Source organism: Chiloscyllium plagiosum, unplaced genomic scaffold (genome assembly GCF_037043375.1).
Source record: "Chiloscyllium plagiosum isolate Xiang-an unplaced genomic scaffold, Cpla_swu_hap1 HiC_scaffold_32, whole genome shotgun sequence".
NCBI classification, from domain to species: Eukaryota; Metazoa; Chordata; class Chondrichthyes; order Orectolobiformes; family Hemiscylliidae; genus Chiloscyllium; species Chiloscyllium plagiosum.
In genome coordinates this window covers 8,644,989-8,667,917 of record NW_028270170.1, presented here as the reverse complement: position 1 = coordinate 8,667,917, position 22,929 = coordinate 8,644,989, and the positions used below count along the sequence as shown (strand labels likewise).

At 39.3% G+C, this 22,929-nt stretch overlaps 1 protein-coding gene across 4 annotated transcripts in view; it reads left to right on the top strand.

Annotated features, from left to right (window-relative positions):
- Positions 1 to 1,272: 1,272 nt before the first annotated feature.
- Positions 1,273 to 22,929, top strand: part of LOC122539778 (phosphatidylinositol 5-phosphate 4-kinase type-2 beta) — a 115,179-nt gene continuing 93,522 nt past the window's right edge. For 2 of the 4 annotated variants that reach the window (XM_043674836.2, XM_043674833.2), the window contains exon 1: positions 1,275 to 1,608. In XM_043674836.2, coding sequence (XP_043530771.1) covers positions 1,477 to 1,608 — 132 coding nt within the window. In that variant the 5' untranslated portion in view covers positions 1,275 to 1,476. Of the gene's footprint in view, positions 1,609 to 22,929 lie in introns of all 4 variants that reach the window. The other 2 variants (XM_043674834.2, XM_043674835.2) reach the window with 2 other exon arrangements.

Here is a 22,929-nt window from a genome sequence, read left to right as displayed (position 1 = left end):
AAAAGCTGCACCCACACCTCCCCCCTCACTTCCCTCCAAGGTCCCAAAGGATCCTTTCATATCCATCACAAATTCACCTGCACCTCCACACACATCATTTACTGCATCCGCTGCACCCGATGTGGCCTCCTATACACTGGGGAGACAGACCGCCTACTTGCAGAACATTTCAGAGAATACCTCTGGGACACCCGCACCAACCAACCCAACCGCCCCGTGGCTGAACACTTTAACTCCCCCTCCCACTCTGCCAAGGACATGCAGGTCCTTGGCCTCCTCCATCGCCAGACTGTGGCAACATGATGCCTGGAGAAAGAGCATCTCATCTTCCGCCTAGGAACCCTCCAACCACCAGGGATGAATGCAGATTTCTCCAGCTTCCTCATTTCCCTTCCCCCCACTTTATCTCAGTCCCAACCCTCGGACTCAGCACCGCCTTGTTGGCCTGCAATCTTCTTCCTGACCTCTCCGCCCCCACCCCCACCCCCACCCCCTTTCTGGTCTATCACACTCACCTTAACCTCCTTCCACCTTTCGCATTCCCAACGCCCCTCCCCCAAGTCCCTCCTCTTTACCTTTTTATCTTAGCCTGCTTGGAACACCCTCCTCATTCATGAAGAAGGGCTTATGCCCGAAAGGTCGATTCTCCTGCTCCTTGGATGCTGCCTGACCTACTGCGCTTTTCCAGCAACACATTTTTCAGCAGTGCTCTTGTAGTGATTGGAATGAGGGTGAGGTGGATCTCACTGACCATGAGATCCTTGATTGGGGTTGTTAACCTGGGACAATCAGGGAGTCCTGACTGACAGATATCAACAGGACCTTGAGAAGGTTTCCTCAGTCTAGAAACTGGCTTTGGCTAGCTAGTCAGAGCCCATGTACTTAGTGATGGAATACCAGTCTCTGTGCAGTTATTTCAGCTGTGGAGACCAAGTCATTGAATGTATTTAAGCCACAGATAGGTTCTTGACTATAAAGGAGATCAAGGTTCACAGGCAGAAGGCAGGAGAATGGGGTCGAGGAACATATCAGCCATGATTGAATGGCAGAGCAGACACACCGGGCTGAATGGCCTAATTCTCCTCCCATACCTTGCTGTCTTCTGGTACTGGTAGGTGGCAGTGTTTTCTACAGTGTGGAAGGGGGTTGTGTTCATTGGGTTGTGGACACATCTTAGCAGCAGGGGGAGCAGCCTTATAGCTTGGAGAAAGAAGGCGAGAGAGAGAGAGACACCGAGACAGACAAACAAGAGACATTCATAGGGTTTTTTTTAGTTCTCATTCGTCCACTCATAAGGAGGTACCATGACATTTTGGTCTCACGTTTGCAATGTGCCGACATGCCCAGAAATTTAAAGGCTAAGAATTAACAAATACCAGAATCAAGGGGAGGTTGCAAAAGGAAAATACTAAGATCCTTCTTCTTCTTACATTTGGTTTCTCTTTTTTGAGGGGGGGTAATTTTTGTTTTACGAAAATGGCAGCCAACTGTACTGCCAGTGCCAGCAAGACAAAAACCAAGAAGAAACATTTTGTGGCTCAAAAAGTGAAGCTCTTCAGGGCCAGTGAGCCCCTACTCAGTGTCCTGATGTGGGGAGTCAACCACACCGTGAGTAAGATCAGATCCGTCTTAATTATTGGAATTATTATAATTTATTTATTCATGCATCATAAAGAGGATAATGTACTTTAATGTGAGAAGCTGGAACTTGAGAGAGTGATGATTTAAGATGCTCAAAGGTTTTATATTTTTTCTGTTTTAGACCCTCATTTAAGATTGTGCATATTGCAAGAGAAAACATGTTTTTAAGAATTATTTTCAGTTTAATTTTTAAGGATGAGCCTAACCTGTTTGGAGCTGGAGGCCTACTACATTTTATGGAGATCTTTTAGGAGGGAAACTCATCTAATAATGAATGACAAGTAAATATGTTGTTGCTGAACAATGTTTTAATGACTTGCATTGTTTTTATTAATAAAAATGGAAAGCAGAAATGCATTATTTTCGTCTTGTTAAAGATCCAGTTTAGGGCGGAGGGAGGAGTTGGGTTTCAATCAAAAAGCAAAATTAATAATTTAATTCCGATTAGTTTTTTAAAGCAAGGTTTATTAATTGGAATATTTAGCGCGACTTTTATGTTTAATTATTTCGGGTTCGTGTATATTTTTTTCTCGTGTCCAAAGAGGGAAGATTTTATTTTATTTTGTTTTCATTTCAAATTATTAACATTTGAATTCCCTCATATTCTTAGTGGTGGGCTTTGTATGGCTTTCTCTCTGGATTTTTTGGCCCCTTTATGTTTTTCCTGTCAGTGACTTGATTTCTATCAAAGTTTATTATAAACCAGTTCACGTTTTAGGGAAAGACAAATCGTTGCCTATTATTAATAAAACTGACCTTATCAGAGTCCTGTCATTTTTAAAAAAAATTGTCCTCCCCTCTTTTGATGCGATTTCGGGATTCCAGTAACCGTGCCTTCAGGTCGAACTCTCTACTCAGGCAAGTCCGAGGCTTCTGCGGCCTAGCTCTACCCAGCTTGAGGTTTTATCTTTCACAAATACAAGTTAAGAATGCTCTCGGGCATCTAAATCCCCCTTCCAAACAAACCCACGAGATTAAGGAGGTAGAGCAATGATTTAAGTGAATGTTTAGTTATTTTGGGGCCAGCATGTGTTAGTTTTGCACAATTGTGGGTTATGGTTTATAATTTATCTTGTGTTTTGGGTCCAGTAATTCCTGTAATTTCATGATTTCACTCTGGGATTACAGGATTTAGTATAATGTTACGTTTCCAAACAAGTTTGTGATTGACTGTGTGTATAGTATCTCATTTTCAGAATCCTGCTGCCAAATTGCTTTACAAAGAGGCAATAAAAGTTCCTGAAGCAACAATGTACATCTTGATGCCTATGTGGTGAACCTTTTTTTTTAAATAAAACATCAGTGGATTTTTACTAGGTAAGGATGTTGAGGTTATGGAGCCAATACAAGTAGATGGAGATAAGATCAATCATAATCTCAGTAAATAATGTTACTGTTTTGAGGGACAGAATGGCCTTCTCCAATTCCATTGGTGCTGATGCAATGCATCTGAGGATCCTTCATATTACGGCTGTGGAGCATTGCAGTAATACATTTGGAGTTAGGAAGCAGAATTTATGGTGTCCTTTCAGGTAACTCAGGAGCTGCATTATAAATACCAGCCCTTTTTCGAGTGGATTCACACCAGTAATATGAGATGGACTTGAAGAATTGATTTTTGTTTAAAACAAGAATCTGACTGGTGCAGTGTTTCAAGTAGTGATTTGACAACCTGGCCATTCCTTTGTGAACGTTCCCGGTTCACCTGTTCCCCATGTTGGTTGGGAAATGCAGTGGAACATTACAGTTGCATACTCTTGTAATCCTTCCTCCTCCCTTGCTAGATGTTCTCACACCCAATGCAGTGACATGACTGAGACTGCAATCAACCCCAGCACAAGCAGAGAATTGAACCTTGTTTTTTCTTGATCTGTTTCATTTTGCCCATTGAACACCGGAGGAACCTGTGTTTATTTTGTGACTTTATTTTAATATTGTTTCCAAATCAGTTCTGCATCTGTATCCTTTCATTTTTCTAACCAGATGAAATTTGATAGGGTGGTAGTAATGAAAATGTTTCCATTTCTGAGGGGTTGCAAAACCAGGAGGCATGTTGCTACCAAGTTTCTTCTAAGTTACTAATTACAGTTTTTTAATGCAGAAAATTGTTAGACTGTGAATCTTGCTACCTCCCAGTGAAGATGAGACAAACAGCATTGATTTCATGTTAAGGATAAGTATGTGATGGCAAACAGAATAGAAGAATAGGGTTGGATAAAGTAGAAAGTGTGGATACACGTCATTTGGCAAAATGTCCTATCTCTGTGCTATAAATTCCATATATTTTATAAGAGAAGAAATATGAATGCTTTAATGCTACCTTTGTAAATTAAGTTCATATCCCAAAGTCTGCTTCTTTTAATACGATTTCTGGGGGATGAGTATGTTATAAATGCATAGTAATCAAGTTGAAGGATCATTGTCTGAGTGAAGTATCCTCAGCAATGAATTAGACAATACTTGAGCATTTTGGGCAAAGGAGAGAATGGAAATTGCCTGTTATGTTGCTTGCAGAATTTCACTTACTTTTTAAAAATTGTCATTGCCTCAAAAGTCTGTGAAATCATTTAATAAGATTTCACCCTGTAATTGCGGGTGCCTATGCCATGTGGACTGCAGTGGTTCAAGAATGTTGAGGAGATCAAGGGATGGACAATAAATTTTGACCATAGGCATGATGCTCACATCAATAGCAAGAAAACTGGCCTTTATAAGTGAGTGAAAAAAATGCTTAGTCAACTCAGCTAAATGGGCAGTGCTTTCTGGCTCAGCTGATTCGTGCTGTGGAGTTTGATCTGTTGTTTTTAACTCATCCTGTTTCATAACTTTTTTACAAATAACTCAGCACAAGAATTAAAAAATGTAGCTAACTTTCCTGGAGAATAAGCGAAAGACTCATGTTGAAGTTCTTCAGCTTTTTTATTATCATGGGCTACAACTCCAAAAATGTATTTTTTTCTGACACCCCAGCCAAGTGGCCATTTCATGTTTGTGTGTTTTAATTGTGGAGTACCATGATAGCTGAGTTTGATACTGAACACACTTTATAGCAGTATAATGATTCAGAATGGGAATGTTGGACATGTCATTCTGAGGCCAGTTGTAGCAATGATCCTTCCTCTTTCTCATACTGACCAACTTGCCACATTCTGCAATTAAACATGTGCATGGCTCAGCCAAACATCAGATTGTTCTGTTGCCAAGTGAGTAATTAAGATGAGGGATGCATATTGAATTGGCCTCTTTGCCCTTTTGAAATTAGAAAATGTGCAAGAGTTTTGAAGTTTATCTGGGGTCTCCATGTTGAAATAACATAACAACTCCATAGAGTTAATTGTCCTACTTGTATTTCATCAGATTCTAGTTGGAATTGATAGATTTTATGCTATTGTTGTTGGAACAGTTTAAGTATTGTCGAAGTCAAATGCCAAAATGTGGGTAGATTACTTAGGAGAATGAGAAGGTGGTGAGTTGTCTTCTTGAACTGCTGCAGTCCATGTGGTTTGGTACACCCACAGTGCTTTTAGGGAAAGTGTTCCAGAATTTTGACCCAGTGACTGTAGAAATATTTGATATAGTTCCAAGTCAGAATGGTGTGTGCCTTGGATGGGAATTGCAGATGGCAATATTCCATGTGTCTACTGCCCTTTCTTGCCACGGAGCTTTTGTGAGTTATTGTTGTCATCTTCCTCTGTGTTAAGCTCCATGGGCCTGAAGATTTGGGAAAGGTTGTGAGCACTTTTACCCAGGTGATGGATTAGAACACAAAGGTTTTCAATTTGAAAAATGTGATTTATGAGAATATTGCTTTAAACACCATGTGGCATGAGAAATCATATGGGATGCATCAAAGTAACCTAAAGATAAAAATCTTGCTACACTCCTTATCATAAATCTCAAGTGGGAGTCATAACTTTTCTGAATCTTGGGGTACTACTTTGAAATTGGTCCTTTGTGGCTATTCTTCTGTTTTTATAAAATGTGTTCCTGAAAATATAATTGGAAAGTTCTATCAAGTCTTTTCCCTCTTGTGAATGTGACAGTCCTTGCATTTGGTGCCTGATTACAAGATCAGTAGGCTCTGCAGCCGGAGAAGCTCTTAAGGCTACTTTGATCTCACTGTTACAGATTACTGACTGTAACAATTCCTACAATATCTAGTTACCTTTTGTATGAATGCACATCCATTTTTTAAACCAGTTGATTGTTGCTATGATGCTTACACATTAGGTTTATTGATTATGACATAACATACAAACCTGACATACCCTAGCATAACTGATTTGTTGAGTGATAATGTAAAGAGTCGGGTTTTTTTACATACTTGTATGTTCAATGAATGTTGCCTCTCAAACTCTGCTTAGAACTCAGATCTTTTATAAAAAAACAAACCTTTTCAGGATTGTATAGCATTATTTACATCATCCAAGGGACTGCCAAAAAAGAAATAAATGAAAATAAGTGAGCAAAGGAAGCTGAACATCTATTATCAAGCAAACTTAAATAACAGTTGTAACACACCTGATGCATGAAAATTATGTGCATAATTATCAGGACTCCCAAATATTAATAAGCAGTGAGAGTTCAGTGGCTAAAACAGCTATGGCTAGGATTAAAATCAAAGGAAATTGGTCATGAATTGACATGATAGCAGAAGATGCATGCAGCTGGAGCAGTGTATTGGGGGCTGATTTACTGCCTATAGTAAAATTAAAGAGAGAAAGAAAGATCTTGAATATGCTACTGTTAATGATCATTCAAAATGCTGTGAAATCAAAGAACTTTTGAAATGACGTCATTGTGGGCAAATGTGGCAGCCCCTTTATAAATAACAAAGTTGTACAAATATCAGTGATATAATCATTTTTATTTTAATTAATTTAATTTTGTTTTATTTAATGCTGATTGATTGATAAATATTGGAAGAACCTTCCTGCCGTTAAGGTATTGCTGGGATCTTTTGATGACTACAAGATCAAAAGCTTTGGAAACATGTCTATCTTTGCAGCAGTTTTCAGTTTTCATATCTCATGTATAAGACGGCACCAATGTTCTTTCCATCAGTATTACATTGAAGTGTCAGCCTGGATTATGTGCTCAAACCTTGTGTTGAGCCCACAGCCTTCTGACTCCACAGTGAGAGTATCATTGAATCAAAGCTGTGACCTAAAATACAATGCTCTCCAATAACCATGTAGCAGAATGCAGTTTATCAGATGTGGCAAAGAAGGCAAGTGTGAAATATGAAACTCCTAGGTAGTGAATTTTCAATCACAGCCTTGCTGTAGAGTGCTTTTGTGATACTTGTGTTAACTAAAGCTGATTTGGGAAGCAAACAGTATTTCTGTGAACTTCTCTTTTAAGCATTTCTCAAAGCCTAGACCTTAACCTAGGTTCTTTTGAGTGTCAGATTTTATGTACCAGCAATATTTATTGAACATATAAGTATGTAAAATATAACTAACTCTTTACATTACTGTTCAACAAACCAGTTATGCTAGGGTATGTCAGGTTGGTATGTTATGTCATAATCAATAAACCTAATGTGTAAGCATTATAGAAATAATCATATTCCTGTAAACAATCTTAAGACATTTTACCCTGTTAAATGCAGCACATAAATGCAAGTTGTTGTTGATGAGGTAAAAATAGAGATGATGGCCCCATTTGTGTGGTAGATTAAAACCTGTGATCATACGTGTACAAATAGTCGCTAATAAATCCAATTGGGAATACAGGAGAAATGTTTTTACCTAGAGTTTGACTATAATGTTGAACTCATTAACACAAGAACTAATTGAGGTCGATAGCAAAGAGACATTTAAAAAGGCAATAAATAAATAAATTTCAAACAAGAAAAAGGAATAGAACAATATCTTGTCATAGTTATGAAGTAGGATGGAAGACATTTGTGTGTAGCAAAAATGCTGACATAGACCACTTAGGCTGAATTTGATCTAAATTATATTTAATTCATGTTATACTGCTCTGGTCACCACATTACCAAAGGAATGTGGATGCTTTGGAGAAGGTGCAGAAGAGATTCACCAGGGTGTTGCCTGGTATGATGGCTGCTAGCTATGAGGAGAGGTTGAGTAGATTAGAATTATTTTCATTAGAAAGAAGCAAGTTGAGGGGAGATGTGATTGAGGTCTAAAAAATCATGAGGGGTATAGACAGGGTGGATAGCAAGAAACTTTTTCCCAGAGTGGGTGACTCAATTACTAGGGGGTCACAATTCAAGATGAGAGGGGAAAGGTTTAAGGGAACTATACATGGAAAGCTCTTTACAAAGAGGGTGGTGGGTGCCTGGAACACAATGCCAGCGGTGGTGGTAGAGGTGGGCACGATAGCATCATCTAAGATGTACCTAGACAGATAGATGAATGGGCAGGGAACAGAGGGATACACATTCTTAGAACAGAGGTTTAGATATAGGATCTGGATCGGCGCAGGCTTGGAGGGCTGAAGGGCCTGTTCCTGTGCTGTAATATTCTTTGTTGAATTGGGATTTCTCACTTTCTAAATTTGAATTCAGCTGTGTATTAACTGCAAAGTTTTGTCCAATTTTAATTGAGGGTTCAGTGAAAGTGAGAAATTGACTTTAACAATGACAAAGTATGCCCTGTGCTTTAGCCATGTGAACAGAATGATTCTGGTGTTGCAAGTGAGGACTGAAGTCAATTAAAATTGCCTTAAGAATAAGTGCTAATGTTGCCATATGAAATGACAATTGACTTGACATAACCTACCCTCTCTTGATCTACTTCCCTTGTCTGCAGTATACCTATCATTGTCAGTTTTGTCACAGTAACTGTTTCATTTGTTGCGTTGACTGAATCTGAATGCTGTTTAGAAATGTTGTATATTTGCAAGTCTTAGATGTGAATAAATGTATACGTGTGTCAGGATATCCTGTTTATATCTCCATTTGAGGCTTCAGAGAAGCAAATGTAAATGCTGATCTGCAGCAACCATTAGATGGTCCGAACAGATTTGATTGTTGAACTCCTTTACGATATGCAAATTAATGCAACTTCATTCATATAGCAACTTTAGTGTAATTTAATATCCATGAGAGCATTCTAATATAACATTTTGCATTGCGACACATAAGGAATTGTTAAGGCAGATGACAAAAAGCTTGGGAAAAGTCATAGGAATTTAAAAACAGAGGAAAAAAAGACTTACGGCAGACGAAGGCATGATGATGTAATTGAAATTCGGGATGTTTAAAGGACCAGCATTAGAGTGGTACAGATATCTTGAGAGTTGTAGGTTTGGAACAGCTTATAGAGATGAGAGATTGTGGAGCCATAGAAGGATTTGAAATTAAGAATTCAAATTATAAATTTGAGGCGTTTCCTAACCGGGAGCCAGCATAAGCCAACAATAATCAGGGTGATGGATAAATGGATATGGCTTTAAGAGCCATTCTGCCTATTAAATCTTGATGAGTTTTTCATAAGGATTCAGTCACAACACAGCAGTCCCAATCTGCTTCACTTCAAAATCAAGATGTGATTCTGAATCACATTGTATTTATATTATGATTCTGGACAAGACTGCCATATTTATGTTACGAGCTCTCTAGGAAACCGTAATTTTGTTCAAAGTGAACAAAGTATGAAATCACAGATATTTACAAAGAAGAAGAAAAAGTCATAAGATTCCAGGGTTTTAAATGAACAAATGAAACTCAATTGTGAAGACCTAGTATGGGTATATGATCTATTAAAGGAAACTTTTATATTTTGAAAGTTAAAGTAAAATGAGACAAAAATTCATACAAACTGAGACTGAACACCCCACAACGTATCAATTTGCAAATATGACCAAGTCAGATCTCAGATTTATCAGCAATCCTTCCTCACCCACTCCCAAGATAATAGTGACAAAGTGGGTAATTAAATTGTTAAAACTTCTCAAGGATTGACAATTCACGTTTTTGATCTGGTCTCAACTCCCTCAAGACATGTCCCATGATTGAAACATGACTGTTTCATTGACTGCTTATGTTCTGGTTGATGACCCTTCTTTCCAGAGCCTATGCACCCGGGCTTCTCAAAACTACACTTTAACACTTAGATGCCAGCTTTTCACTGACAAGCTAGTACTTTTTTTTTCCCCACTAAGCTCTAATCTTGCTCAGTTGCATGAAGCAGTGCCTCAATCTCTTTACTGAGTTCTCACAGCACAGATCTATCCAACTATTCTCAGAACGTCTTCCCGAGCCCTAATTCACAGAACCACTGTAGTTCCGTTGCCTTCTGAGCAGTTCAGGCAGCTCTGCTTCCATTCACCTGTGTTTCATGCAATGCCATTCTGGAAACAATGATAGGTATACTTTTGAGTATTTATAAGACAGTGGTGAGTAGATTCTTGATAAGTAAGGACTGATGCTTATTGGGAATAGGCAAGAATGCTGAATAATCCAGTCAGCCATGATCTTATTGAATAGTGGATGAGGCTCAATGGACTGAGTAGCCAATCATAATCTGTATGTTCATTTTAATTAATACTTGCTCTGGCCAGACCACATTTTGGAGTACTGTGCACAGTTTTGGGCCCCATATCTCAGGAAGGATGTACTGGCCCTGGAGCATGTTCAGAAGAAATTCATGAGACTGTCCCAGGAATGAAAAGCTTATAATATGAGGAACGTTTGAGGACTCTGGGTCTATACTTGATGGGGTTTAGAAGGTTGAGGGGGAATCTAATAGAAACTTACAGAATACTGAATGGCCTGGATAGAATGGTTGTTGGGAAGACATTTCCATTAGCAGGAAAGACTAGGGCCTGAGAGTACAGCCTTAGAGTAAAGGGAAGACCTTCTTAGAATGGAGTTAAAGAGAAACTTCTTCAGCCAGAGAGTGGTCAATCTATGGAATTCACTGCCACAGAAGGCAGTAGATGCCACTTGATCCAGTACATTTAAGATGGAGATAGACAGGTTCTTGATTGTCAAGGGAATCAAGAAACTGTGGAGAGAATGGGATTGTGAAACCTATCAACCATGATTAAAAGATGGAGTAGATTTGATGGGCTGAATGGCCTGATTTCTGCTCTTATGTCTTATGGTCTATACCTTTTGAGTGATAGTGTCAATCAAATCCACTTTATGACAGGATTACCAATGTAAATACATAATCTAAAATTGCCCTCCGACAGATCCATGAATAGATTATGAAAATTTCTTTTAAACTTGATCAGCCCTTGGGAATTAGAATTCTGTTCATGTCTGAAGCATTTGGCCAGATTTAGATCTTTTTGACCAGGCAAGATTCTCCAGGTGTGTCAATTCTCTAAGAGGCGAGCCTTACATTGGTTTACTGGCAATACCTTGCTCTGAGCGAGAATTTGCATCCATATATTAATAAATAATGCAATCGCATGTTTTTAAAATATCACAATTCAGTCTGAAGATTAGCATTTGTTAATGAATTAGGGGTGCCACCCTACTGCACAAATGTGAGACTGGTGAGTTCGGTAAACTTTATGCAATTCTGAAATCATTTAACATCAACACCTTGTGTTGTCAATCCATTAATCAATACTATATTTGTTAAACAACAACACAGTTTGGCTCCATATGAAGTTTTGCTTCTTCATGTATTCCGTTTCTGTTTTCCAACTCATTGACAATTCCAAAAACTGATTTTTTTTTTCTTTCCTACCCAAGTGTCAGTTCGTTCTCCACCCTTTCTCATGTTCTTGTAGGTAGTGATTCTTGCTAGTGTGCAACTCAATGGGCTCCTGCATCTTTCTAACATTACCTTTAATGTGTTATAAGGGGTGTCATGTTGGATCTTTATGGCTGAGTGTGACAGTAAACTAGATCAAGTCCTTCAATTCCTGTTCATGCATTAGCAAAGTATCATATTAATAAAAGTGCAAATGATTTTATTAAAAATAACTGCTAATCGTTTACCAAAATCTATTGTTATAGTTTTATATATTAATTTAAATAACCACCACAATTATTGAATCTTCTGAAGTGAGAAAGCATATTCAGTTTTGCCAGATTAAGTTGCAGCAGTGTATATGTTACGTATAGATTTTACTTCAAGTAGTTTTTATTTCATTGAAAATACTAAAAAATTTGTGTTGTTTTCTTTTACTATGATATTACTTACTGGGTGCAGGCAACTAAACATGTAGAATCCTGCACCATGTAACAAAATCAGTGGAATACAAGGAAAAGATGGTGGTAGCATGATGGCTCAATGGTTAGCATTGTTGCTTCACCGCACCAGGGACCTGGGTGCAGTTCTATCCTTAGGCGACTGTCTATGTGGAGTTTGTGCATTCTCCCCATCTCTGTGTGAGCCCCCTCCCCCCACAGTTCAAAGATGTGCAGCTTCGGTGAATTGGCCATGCTAAATTGCCCACTAAATCGTGTTCAGGAATGTGCAGGCTAGGTGGATTAACCATGGGAAATGTGAGGTTATAGGGCTAGAGTAGGGGGAGGTAGGTCTGGGTGGGATGCTGTTCGGAAGGTTGATGTGGACCCAGTGGGCCGAATGGCCAGCTTCCACACTGTGGGACTCTATATGATTGTAGGCATTAACATAGTCCACACTTTGTCAATGCTGTTACCAATACACAAAGGGCAAATGATAAAATTCTAAGCAAAAAATGATTTGACGTGGAATTTGAGATCTTTTTGATGTAGGTTAGTATTTGGTTGGGAAAGGTGCCTGAGCAAAGACTTTGTTCCCTGCTGGTATGTGACAACAGATGTTTCATTTATATTGTTTTATTATGTTACAATACAATGGTATGGTATTATTGTACGTGTGTGTATAAAATATATGTTAAGGTATTTATGTAGATGTGTGAATATATAAATGCCATGGTGTGGTATGTATGTACATGGGGTGTCTGTATAAATGATATGGTATGATATTTCTGTACATGGGTGACTGTATAAATCACTTGGTGTGTTTTTTTTCTGTGGATGAGTGTCTGCATAAATGATATGTTTTTTTTTTGCTGTATGTGGGTGTCTATATAAATGATGCAGAATGATTTTTTTCCAGTACATGGGTGTCTGTGTGTGTGTACGTGGTAAGATTTTTCTCTGTACATTGGTGTGTATAAAAATAATGATATTTTTCTCTGTACATGGGTGTCTCTATAAATGGTATGATATGATTTTTACTGAACATGGGTGTCTGTATAAATGAGTTAGTATGATTTTTTTCTGTACATGCATGTCTGTGTAAAGGATATGGTATACTTTTTATCTGTGCATGGGTGTCTGTGTCAATGATATGGTCTGTTTTTTTTCTGCACATGTGTGTCTATAAATGATGTGGTATGGGTTTTAGTGAACATGGGTGTCTGTATAAATGATATGCCAGGATTTTTTGCTACGTGGTATATGTACATGGTATGATGTTTTCTCTACATGGATGTCTTATTAATGATATGGTATGTTGTTTTTACTGTACGTGGGTGTCTGTATAGATGATATGGTATGATTTTTCTTGAGATGGGTGTATGTACGTGGTCTGAGTTTTCTCTGTACATGGGTGTCAGTATATGTGATATAGTATGATGTTTCTCTACATGAGTGTCTGTATAAATGATTTGGTGTGATTTTGTTTTCCCCTTGTACATGGCTGGCTGTCCAAGTTTGTAGATGAAATTAAGTAAACAAGAAAAGCAAATCAATGAATTAAGTTCAGTGTGGGGAAGTGTGAATTCCTCTACTTTGAATCTAAAAGATATAAATGAAACTGTAAAGGAGCAAAGAAATTGAGAAGGCCATGTGTTCAGATCAGTAAAGCAAGTGTGACTTCAAGAAGAATCATTAAAGGCTCATGGAATTCAAAAGAAAAGTGATGCTTCAATTATCCAGAGCTTTGACCCAGTTCAGTCTGCAGTAATGTGTTCAGTTTAGGTCAACAAGCTCCATTAAGATATATTACAGGGAGTATGGAAGGGAATAATCAGAATCATACCAAGGCTTAAAGGCATAAGAAACTCAGTATGCCTGACAGTGTCTATGGAGAGAAAGCAGAGGCAGTGTTTTGGGTTCAGTGGCTCTTCTTCAGAATAAGTAGTAGCTAGGAAATGGTGGTATATATGCTGAAGGAGGTGAGGGGTTGTGAGGAGGACGTTGCGTGTGTGTGGGGTGAAAGTGGAGGAGTCAATAAGAATTGGCGACAGCATCTCATTTTCCACTTGGGGACCCTGCAGCCTTCAGACTCCATATTGAATCCAATGATTTTAGGGCCTGGACACCTTCCTCCATGTGCTTGATGCAACCTCACACCCCAGGCTTTGTTATCCCATTGGCTGCTTTCAGCACAGCCAACCCATTTTCACTTACTTATGGTCTCCGTCATCAGCTTTTCTTTCTCCATGGTTTGAACTTCAAGTTAGGAGGCTGAAATATTTAATCAGTTAAGAAACTGGGATGCTGTGAGTATGAAGAAGAAAGGGAGGGATATAGGTTTACTCTGTAGGGAAAAGCTCAGATGAGTTGAATGACCTTGCACCCTTTAACAAAGTGATCTTATAAATTTGTTCTTGCAAATTATATGTTAAAAGAACAATTTCATTTTTTTTGTCATTTGATTGATACAACTGTTATCATGCTACCTTGAAATTTGGTCTGTGTTCCATCAAAGTCCCAATGCGTCATTTTGCGTATACTACTCCTATTCTCTGCAGCTTCACAGTTTTGGGAAAGAGGCTCATTGTACTGCCTCTGAATTTTCCCTCCCTTTTCCCATTATTAGAAAAAACAAGTTTAATGTCATGTAATCATGGCTATTTGATTGATCTCTTATGCCACTTTACTGAACTTGGTAGCATTCTGCACTTTTGAACATTTAGTTCTTCAGTTAGGTTCCTCAATAACAATTACAATGGTCTGTGTTTTATGGCTGTTGTAATAGAAATTAAAGTCTGACTCATTTGTCCTTTTGAGATGAAGCATCAATTACTCAGTTTCCAAGACATGGAATCAGCCAAGTGGGAGTAATGTCTGAACAGGTAGGGGGCTGGAACTGAGCACATGCTGCAAGACTTGTTCGGTGCTGAGCCTGATTTTTTATACAGTCTTTTTTTACTTCTTCCAATTTATGGCCCTTGCAAGACTGGAAATACTTGGCAATCCAATGTTCTGAGTGTGATACACCAGTAACATGGGCTCACACCCTGTGCAATCAGAAAATAATGCAGCGTTCTTTTAATGAAACACGTGTGGTTGCAGTACAGAATTGGGGCAGAGGCAACAATTTCAAGACCCCTTCTTCAGCTTTCTTCCCTCCTCTGAATTATTATTGTAGCCATGTGAACACATGCATATTAAATTTTACATTGACCAGCATAAAGCTTTTGTTTTGTCATGCCTGTTTCTACATCCTCCATTACAGCCTAGATCTTGAGTGTGGCCAAACTGCATTACTCTCAGCATATATATTTAGGCATCGATCTTATGAGCTCAGTGGCAGCTCTCTCATCTTTAAGCTGGTATCATGGATTCAAACCTACTCTAAAGGGGTGGCACGTTGGCTCAGTGGTTAGCACTGCTGCCTTACAGCACCAGGGACCCGGGTTCGAGTCCCACCTCAGGCGACTGTCTGTGTGGAGTTTGCACATTCTCCCTGTGTCTGCATGGGTTTCCTCTGGGGGCTCCGGTTTCCTCCCACAATCCAAAGATGTGCAGGTCATGTGAATTGGCCATGCTATAGTGTTAGGTGCATTAGTCAAGGGTAAATGTAGGGGAATGGGACTGGGTGGGTTACTCTTCAGAGGGTCGGTGTGGACTTGTTGGGCCAAGGGGCCTGTTTCCACACTGTAGGGAATCTAATCTAATCTAATCTAAAGACTTGAGTGTATAAATAAAGCTGGCATTTCAATTGAAATAATGATAAGGTAATGCAGGAAGCGTGGCATTCAATTTGCACACAGGAATGTAATCATGACCAGATTATCTGTCTTCGTGCCCAGGCAAGAAATGCTCTGCTGTTATTTGAAATAGTGTAATGTGATCTGTTAGGTTCACTTGGAAGGATGGGTAAGACTTCGGGTTAATATTCAACTGAAGACTGTAGCTTTGAAAGTGCCATACTCTCTCAGAACAAACTGTAGCCCAGATGTGAGAGTGCACTGAGCCATAGCTGATACTGGGACACTTCTCATTTTACACAGCATAGACTCACCATGGCGCAGTGTATATAAGCAAGGTATAAATATGGATCTACACACAACAGTTGCTCCTATTTTGTTAAAATACCACTAACGCAGAGATACCGATTGTTGCTACAGCAGTACATCGATTCCAAACTGATGACAGTTGTAGTGATTGTAACGATGTTGGCTAGATGGACCTCATACAATACAACTTCTCTGATTGGGGCTGTTAATCTGACGCAATCAGGAAGCCCTACCTGACCTATAAAAAGGGTGAGTGTTGGAGATACAGACACTTTGGTCCTTGACTCTGAATGAGGCAGTACTAAAGTCAATGACTGTTCATATGTGTAAATAAAGGGTGACTTGGTGATGGGATACCAGTCTCTGTGGAGTTATTTCATCAGTTGTGTCAACAGGGGAAAGAAAAAACCATTCAACCATTTCAGGGAAAAATTGAGATGGAGAGCATTGTCAGCAGTGTACTTATTCTTTAAAGAAAAGAATGGCATATTAGTTCTGAGAACATCAAATGTTTCAGCATCAAGCACTCTCATGTCATGCCCATAACATATAAGAGCAGAATTAGGCCACTCACCCTTGCAGCTCCAGCTTTCAATCCAAGGTATTTTGACAGGAGGCTGGAAGAACACAGCAAGCCAGGAAGCATCAGGAGATGGAGTAGACAGCATTTTGGGTTTGGTCTTTCTTCAGGGTTATACCCAAAATGTCGACTTCTCCACCTTCTGATGCTGCCTGGCTTGCTGTGTTCTTCCAGCCTCCTGCTTGTCCACCTTGGAATCCAGCATCTGCAGATTTTTGTCTCTAACCAGCATTCAATCATGGCTGATATGGCTCCCAACCCCATTCTCCTGCCTTCTCCCATAACTTTGATCCCCTTACTAATCAAGAACCTATCTATCTTTGTCTTAAATACACTCGATGTCTTGGCCTCCACTGCCTTCTGCGGCAGAGAGTTCCCTAGATTTGCCATCTACTGGCTGAAGAATTTTCTCAACTTGGTTCTAAACAGTTGTCCCTTCACTCTGAGGCTCTGCCCTAAGGTCCTGGACTCTCCTACTAGTGGAAACCTTTTCTACACATCCACTCTATCCAGGCCTTTCAGTATTCTGTAAGTTTCAATAACATACTCTCATCATCCTTCTAAACTCCATTGAGTTGAGACCCAGAGTCTTCAACTGCTCCTTATATGACAAGCCCTTCATCCCCAGGATTATTCTTATAATCTTCTTCTGGACCCCCTCCAACACCAAAACATCTGTCCCTCGATACAAGGTCCAAACTACTCACTATATTCCAAATGAAGTCTGACCAGTGTCTGATGCAGCCTCAGCAGTACATTTTTGCTCTTATATTCTAGCCCTCTCAAAATGGATGTAAACATTGCATTTGCCTTCCTAACTACCAACCGAACCTGCATGTTAAGCTTAAGTAAATCCTGAACTTGGACTTCTAAGTCCCTTTGTGCTTCAGATTTCTGAACCCTTTCCCCATTTAGGAACACAGTCAAATCAGAGTCAGGTAAGTGTACACTTCAGAAAGCAAGCAACTAGAGTTGAGCTAAAGATTGTCATGAGTTGATATTACGGTAGAACAGGCTCAAGGGTCTGGATGCCCATTTCCTGTTCCTATCAATTGTTGCCTGCAAATGAAAATCCTACTTTTTGCTTTTTATAGTTTTATTTTGTAATTCCCTGTCTACAGGGAGCTGTAGTGAGACCGTTTTGTACATGACCTTTCCAAGCAGTGGTCAGTTGAGATGTTTGCCCTAAAGGCTGGGCTGAATTTGACACTGTTTCAGAGGTGAAAGCCAGTGCCTAGATCATTGCCCCAACTGTCCGTGGAGAGTATGTTCCATAGATTTTCTTTTAATTGGTAGACAAAAACTAATATGAAAATCCCAAATTGAAAGCAATGGACAAAGTCTGAAAGTCTTCATGGTAGAAGTCTGATTAGCTCTCGATTATCTAACAGAACTTTCATGGGAGTTTGAGGTTGATTTTGTATAAACCAGGTCAAATCAAATTGAGTGTTTTTAATTGATTATTTTCCCCTGACTCGGCTCTTAATCCACTAGTTGTCTAAATATCCATTGCTCAGTTGGATATATTATCTATACAGCTTCAGTGTTTAGTTTTGTTTCTGACAGTCCACTGGGAGGCCGGTTTGCTGGCATTTTCACATGCAAAAGCAAATGACTCATCTTAACTGTTTGAAGCTTGATTAGAATAATTGAATTTTAGTTGTAACTCGAAAGCATCTTGCACTTGGAGGTTAATATATCATCCACCTGTCTAATTTCCTGCCTGGTCTTGCTCCTCTCTGATGCTGTAACTTTCTCCAGCCCTACTACACTCTGAGAATTCAATGTTTCTTCTAACTCTGGCATTCTGTGCATCTTCAGCTTGAGTCACTCCAATACTTGTGACTGTACCTTAAACCCTAAGGTCTGGAAATGCCCCCTCCCAAATCTTCACCTCTGCCTTTCTTTTACGTGCTCTTAGAGAATGTTGTGAGCACAGCCCACACCATCATGCAAACCAATCACCCATCCATTGACTCCATCTATCTTCTCATTGCTACGGAAATGCAGCCAACATCATCAAAGACTCCTCCCACCCTGGTTATAATCTCTTCCAACCTCTCCCCAACAGCTTCTTCCCTGCTCTTGTTAGACGACTGAATGGACACCTCCAATTTCAAACTAATGCTGGGCTTGCTTTTGTATATTTCCTGTGCAACCGTAACTTTGTACGCATCGCTCTGTTCACACTATGGCCTGTATGTTATGTTATGTGTGTTATGATCTGCCTACTGCATGCAAAACAGAACTTTTCACTGTGCTGAGGTACATGTGACAGCAATAAATCAAATCAAATCCTTAAAACATACCTCTTTAACCAGTCACCTCTCCGAAAGTTGTCTCTTCGATATTGTATTTTTAAAATCTCGTTACATTGCTGCAAAATCTCTCAGGGCAACAAGTTATTCAAAAGGTGCTGAATAAAAATACAATTTGTTCTTGTGTTCTATCAATGAGAAAATGTGACAGTCAACTTTTAATAATTGAATTTCACCACTCCCTTCTCAAGGGTAACTATGGATGGGCAATAAATGTTGACCCAGTAAAAGACATCCATGTCCCACAAGTGAATTTAAAAAGAAATACATAGTAATAGAAGTTTAAAAAGCTTTCTTTAAAAAGATTACCAAGAACAATTTGTTACTCTGTTTAACTGTAAAGATATTTAGGTTAACAATACACTTGTGTATTTATATATATATATTAAGAGAATTACTATGCAGTATCGAAAGAAATTTTAGTTAATGCCTGTTACTAATGTTGTACTGCTTGCTATATGCTAATGATTATTGGTTTCTGCAATTTATGATTTGCTACTGTGCTTGAGTAAGGCATGTGTTGTATTCAGCACTACTTCCATTATCAGATATATTTAAAAAAATTGCTGGCATCTCTGTTTTTGATTTATTGGTTCAGTAATTTAGATTACTATCTGGGTTGCTAATTGAAGAATATCTTGAAGTGATGGGAGAGTATAGGAGCTATTGGTTTGTTTTCTGCAGCATCATAATGTGTTGGGATTTAATAATTGTGTACTTGACACAAGTTGCAGGCTCAGGAGCTTCAACTGAATTTAGGTTTGCAAATGAAAGTGTCTGTAGTGGGTGTACTTGTGGCAACTTTAATGCTTTGCTAATTATAAAAGTTTTTAAGAAATCAAATTATATTGTATTCTGATTCAAGCAATGCTCTTAACTGATTTACTCAAATCATTACCATCCTACAGTGGCCTTTAGATGAATTGTTAAGCGAAGGCCCTATCAACCTTTTAACTAGACATAAAATATGCCAGAACAGGACATACCCTCTGGTGTCTTGGCCAATACCTATCCCTCAGCCAGCATCAATGGAACACCCACACCTTTTTATTATCACATTACAGTACGTAACTTGACCCCTGCATTGCCCGTGTTCCAATAATGACCAAAATATTTTAAAATATTTCATAGACTATAAAGTGTTCACAATATCCTGAGGTTATGAAAGAGGTAACAAATTGCTGGAGAAACTCAGCACCTGTGGAGAGAAAGCCAAGCTAACCCTGTTAACTGAGTTTCCAAAGTACTGTGCTCCAAAGTCAGCGCATTTGAAACATGGACTCAGCAACATCAGTGGAGAGAAAACAGAGTATCTCCAGCAGTTCCTGTTTTTGTTTCAAATTTCCAGCATCCCCAGTTCTTTGTTTTATATTATGGCAGTATTTGCGTGCCTGGTCCAGTTGGGTTTACGGTCAATGGTAATAACAATGATGTTGATGGCAGGGAATTCAGCCAAGTTAATGCCATTCTACACTGAGGGGATATGGTTAGATCTAAATACAGTTGCCATAGTCCTGTTGGAGCATAGAGCTAATCTCTCTTTAGAGAGAGACAACTGATGATGATTTAACCTGAGAGTCGCCACACCTTAGGAGATGGCAGAGGTTGAGAAGGAGAATACTCCATAGTAACCTCAGTCACTTGAACCTAAACTGTTAACATCACTCTGCATCACAATCCAGCCAGCTGACGGTTGCAAGAACGTACGCTGAATTCAAATCCAGTTCATGCCATTCATGAGCAATACTGTTCACATGGAGCGATGCACTGCACTATTGCAGAATCATGCCCTCCATTTGACTGAACCTAACACAAAAATAACTTGGAATAAATGTTGCATCTGTTACATCAATACTGCAGCTACTAGAGGAGCTGGGAATTCTGTAGCAAGTAGATAATCTTATGATTTCCAAGTGCCTGACCACTATGAACGAGGCACAAATCATGAGGGAATACTGCTCACTTACCTGGCTGAGGGGAGGTCCAACCACACTTGAGAAGCCGCATCCCACTTGATTTGCACACCATCCTGTAACTACAACATTCATTTCCTCCATCACTAATGTAATGGGAGCAGTGTCGATCATCTGCAAAATGCACTGCACATGAGCTATTCAAAAGCAGCTTCCAAACTTATGATCTCAACAACATAGAGAAGTAAAAGCAGCAAGCATATGGGAACACCACGACTCAAAATTTTCTCTCCAACTTTGTACATATCTTGACTTGGAGCAATATCACTCACTATTCCTTCGTGCTGGTTATATGTCCAGAAAATCCCATCCCTTCGCTATAGAGGTTTTAGCCCGTCAAGAATGTAATTCATGCCCACCTTCGTGCGGCTGTGCAGGACATTGGTTAGGCCACTTAGGAATATTGTGTGCAGTTCTGGTCTCCTTCCTATCAGAAAGATGTTGTGAAACCTGAAAGGGTTCAGAAAAGATTTACAAGGATGTTGCCAGGGCTGGAGGATGTGAGCTGTAGGGAGAGGTTGACTAAGCTAGGGCTGTTTTCCCTGGAGCATCAGAGGCTGAGGGGTGACCTTTTAGAGATTTGTAAAATCCTGAGGTCCATGGATAGGATAAATAGACCAAGTCTTTTCACTGAGGTCGGGGAGTCCAGAACTAGAGGACATAGCTTTAGGGTGATAGGGAAAAGATTATTAAAGAGACATAAGGGGCAACTTTCTCATGCAGAGGGTGGTACATGTATGGAATGAGCTGCCAGAGGAAGTGGTGGAGGCTGGTACAATTGTAACATTTAAAAGGCATCTGGATGGGTATACGAATAGGAAGGGTTTGGAGGGATATGGGCTGGCTGCTGGCAGGTGGTACTAGATTGGGTTGGGATGTCTGGTCAGCATGGACGAGTTGGACTGAAGGGTCTATTTCCGTGCTGTACGTTTCTATGACTCTGATGTTTGAGGATAATCTGGATTGATGAATAAATGCTGGTCTTGTCAGAGGTGATCACCTTCCATGAATGAATTCTGACATATCGAAGCAAAATTGCATAATATTTATAGGATATTGGCAAATCTGCTGTGGCCTTACTGATGGAAACATAAATGGAATAATTTCTCATTTTCTACCAAAAGACCTATGTCAGGGAGTAAAAATTGCTATGGCACATCTCTTCAAGGGCAAAGATGTGTAAGGCAGTTGAGAAATAATTGAGCAAATTTAGTAGTTCATGAGATTGCAAGTCAGAATTCTGTTACTTTTCTCTCCTTTTGAGTGCAGTTTGAATGAATTTGTGATCTGGGATGTAGTGATTTTGTTTCATTCAAAAATAGAACTCTGACTATAATGGCTGATTTCAGAAATCTCGCTTAATACTCATTATTTCTTCTCCGAATAGGAATGCAGAGTGAATTGACTAAAGTCGATTTATAATTAATGAAAATTAAAATTTTCACCATTCCAACCAGAAATCTGTCCTTATAATTGAGGCAAAGTCTTGTGAAATCTTTTTTTTTTGTTTAGTGAAAACGCTTCTTTTATCCTTTCTGCCAATGTGGAGGCATTCAACATCAATTTATCTTGGTCAATTTACCGGGGATAGAAGGGTTAGATTATGAGAATGAATACGTAGATTCATTTCAGAATGAATTTGGTTGGAACCCACTCAGATACATGTGCTCAAGCAACACCTTTGGCAACATTTGGCACCTCCTCTTTCCTCAGTTTTGTTTGCATTAAGAATAGAAGATTAATGGCTGATCTAATTGTTTGAGATTATTTGCAGATTGGATAGGGAATTTGACAGGGTTGACAGAGAACCTATTTTCTCTGGTAGTCAAGAGCAAGGGGTCTAAATTAGAAGTAGTCTTTCTTTATAAGAAAGATATTGAGAAGGACTTTTCTGTGCATCATGCTAGAAACTTGGAACTTGCTCCTCCAAGAACTGTTGACTGAGATTCAATAGAATTTTATCAGAGAAAAGTGTTGGAACATGAGTGGTTAGAAAAGCACAGGCCATACATGTATATGCGGCAACACACAGTCCAATTCCTATGCACACCAATGCACATGCCCTCACGCATCCATCCAACCACCACCCCTCTTTCCCCAGCTTGCTCTCAAACACACAAATGCAGAAACATACACTCTGCCTGTAGAAGTAATGGATAGCAATCAAGAGCAGACATCGCCTTATTGTTTTTCCATTCTGCAGCTCTGGAGCGCTTAAGTGAATTGCTGTGTTGTTGCATTC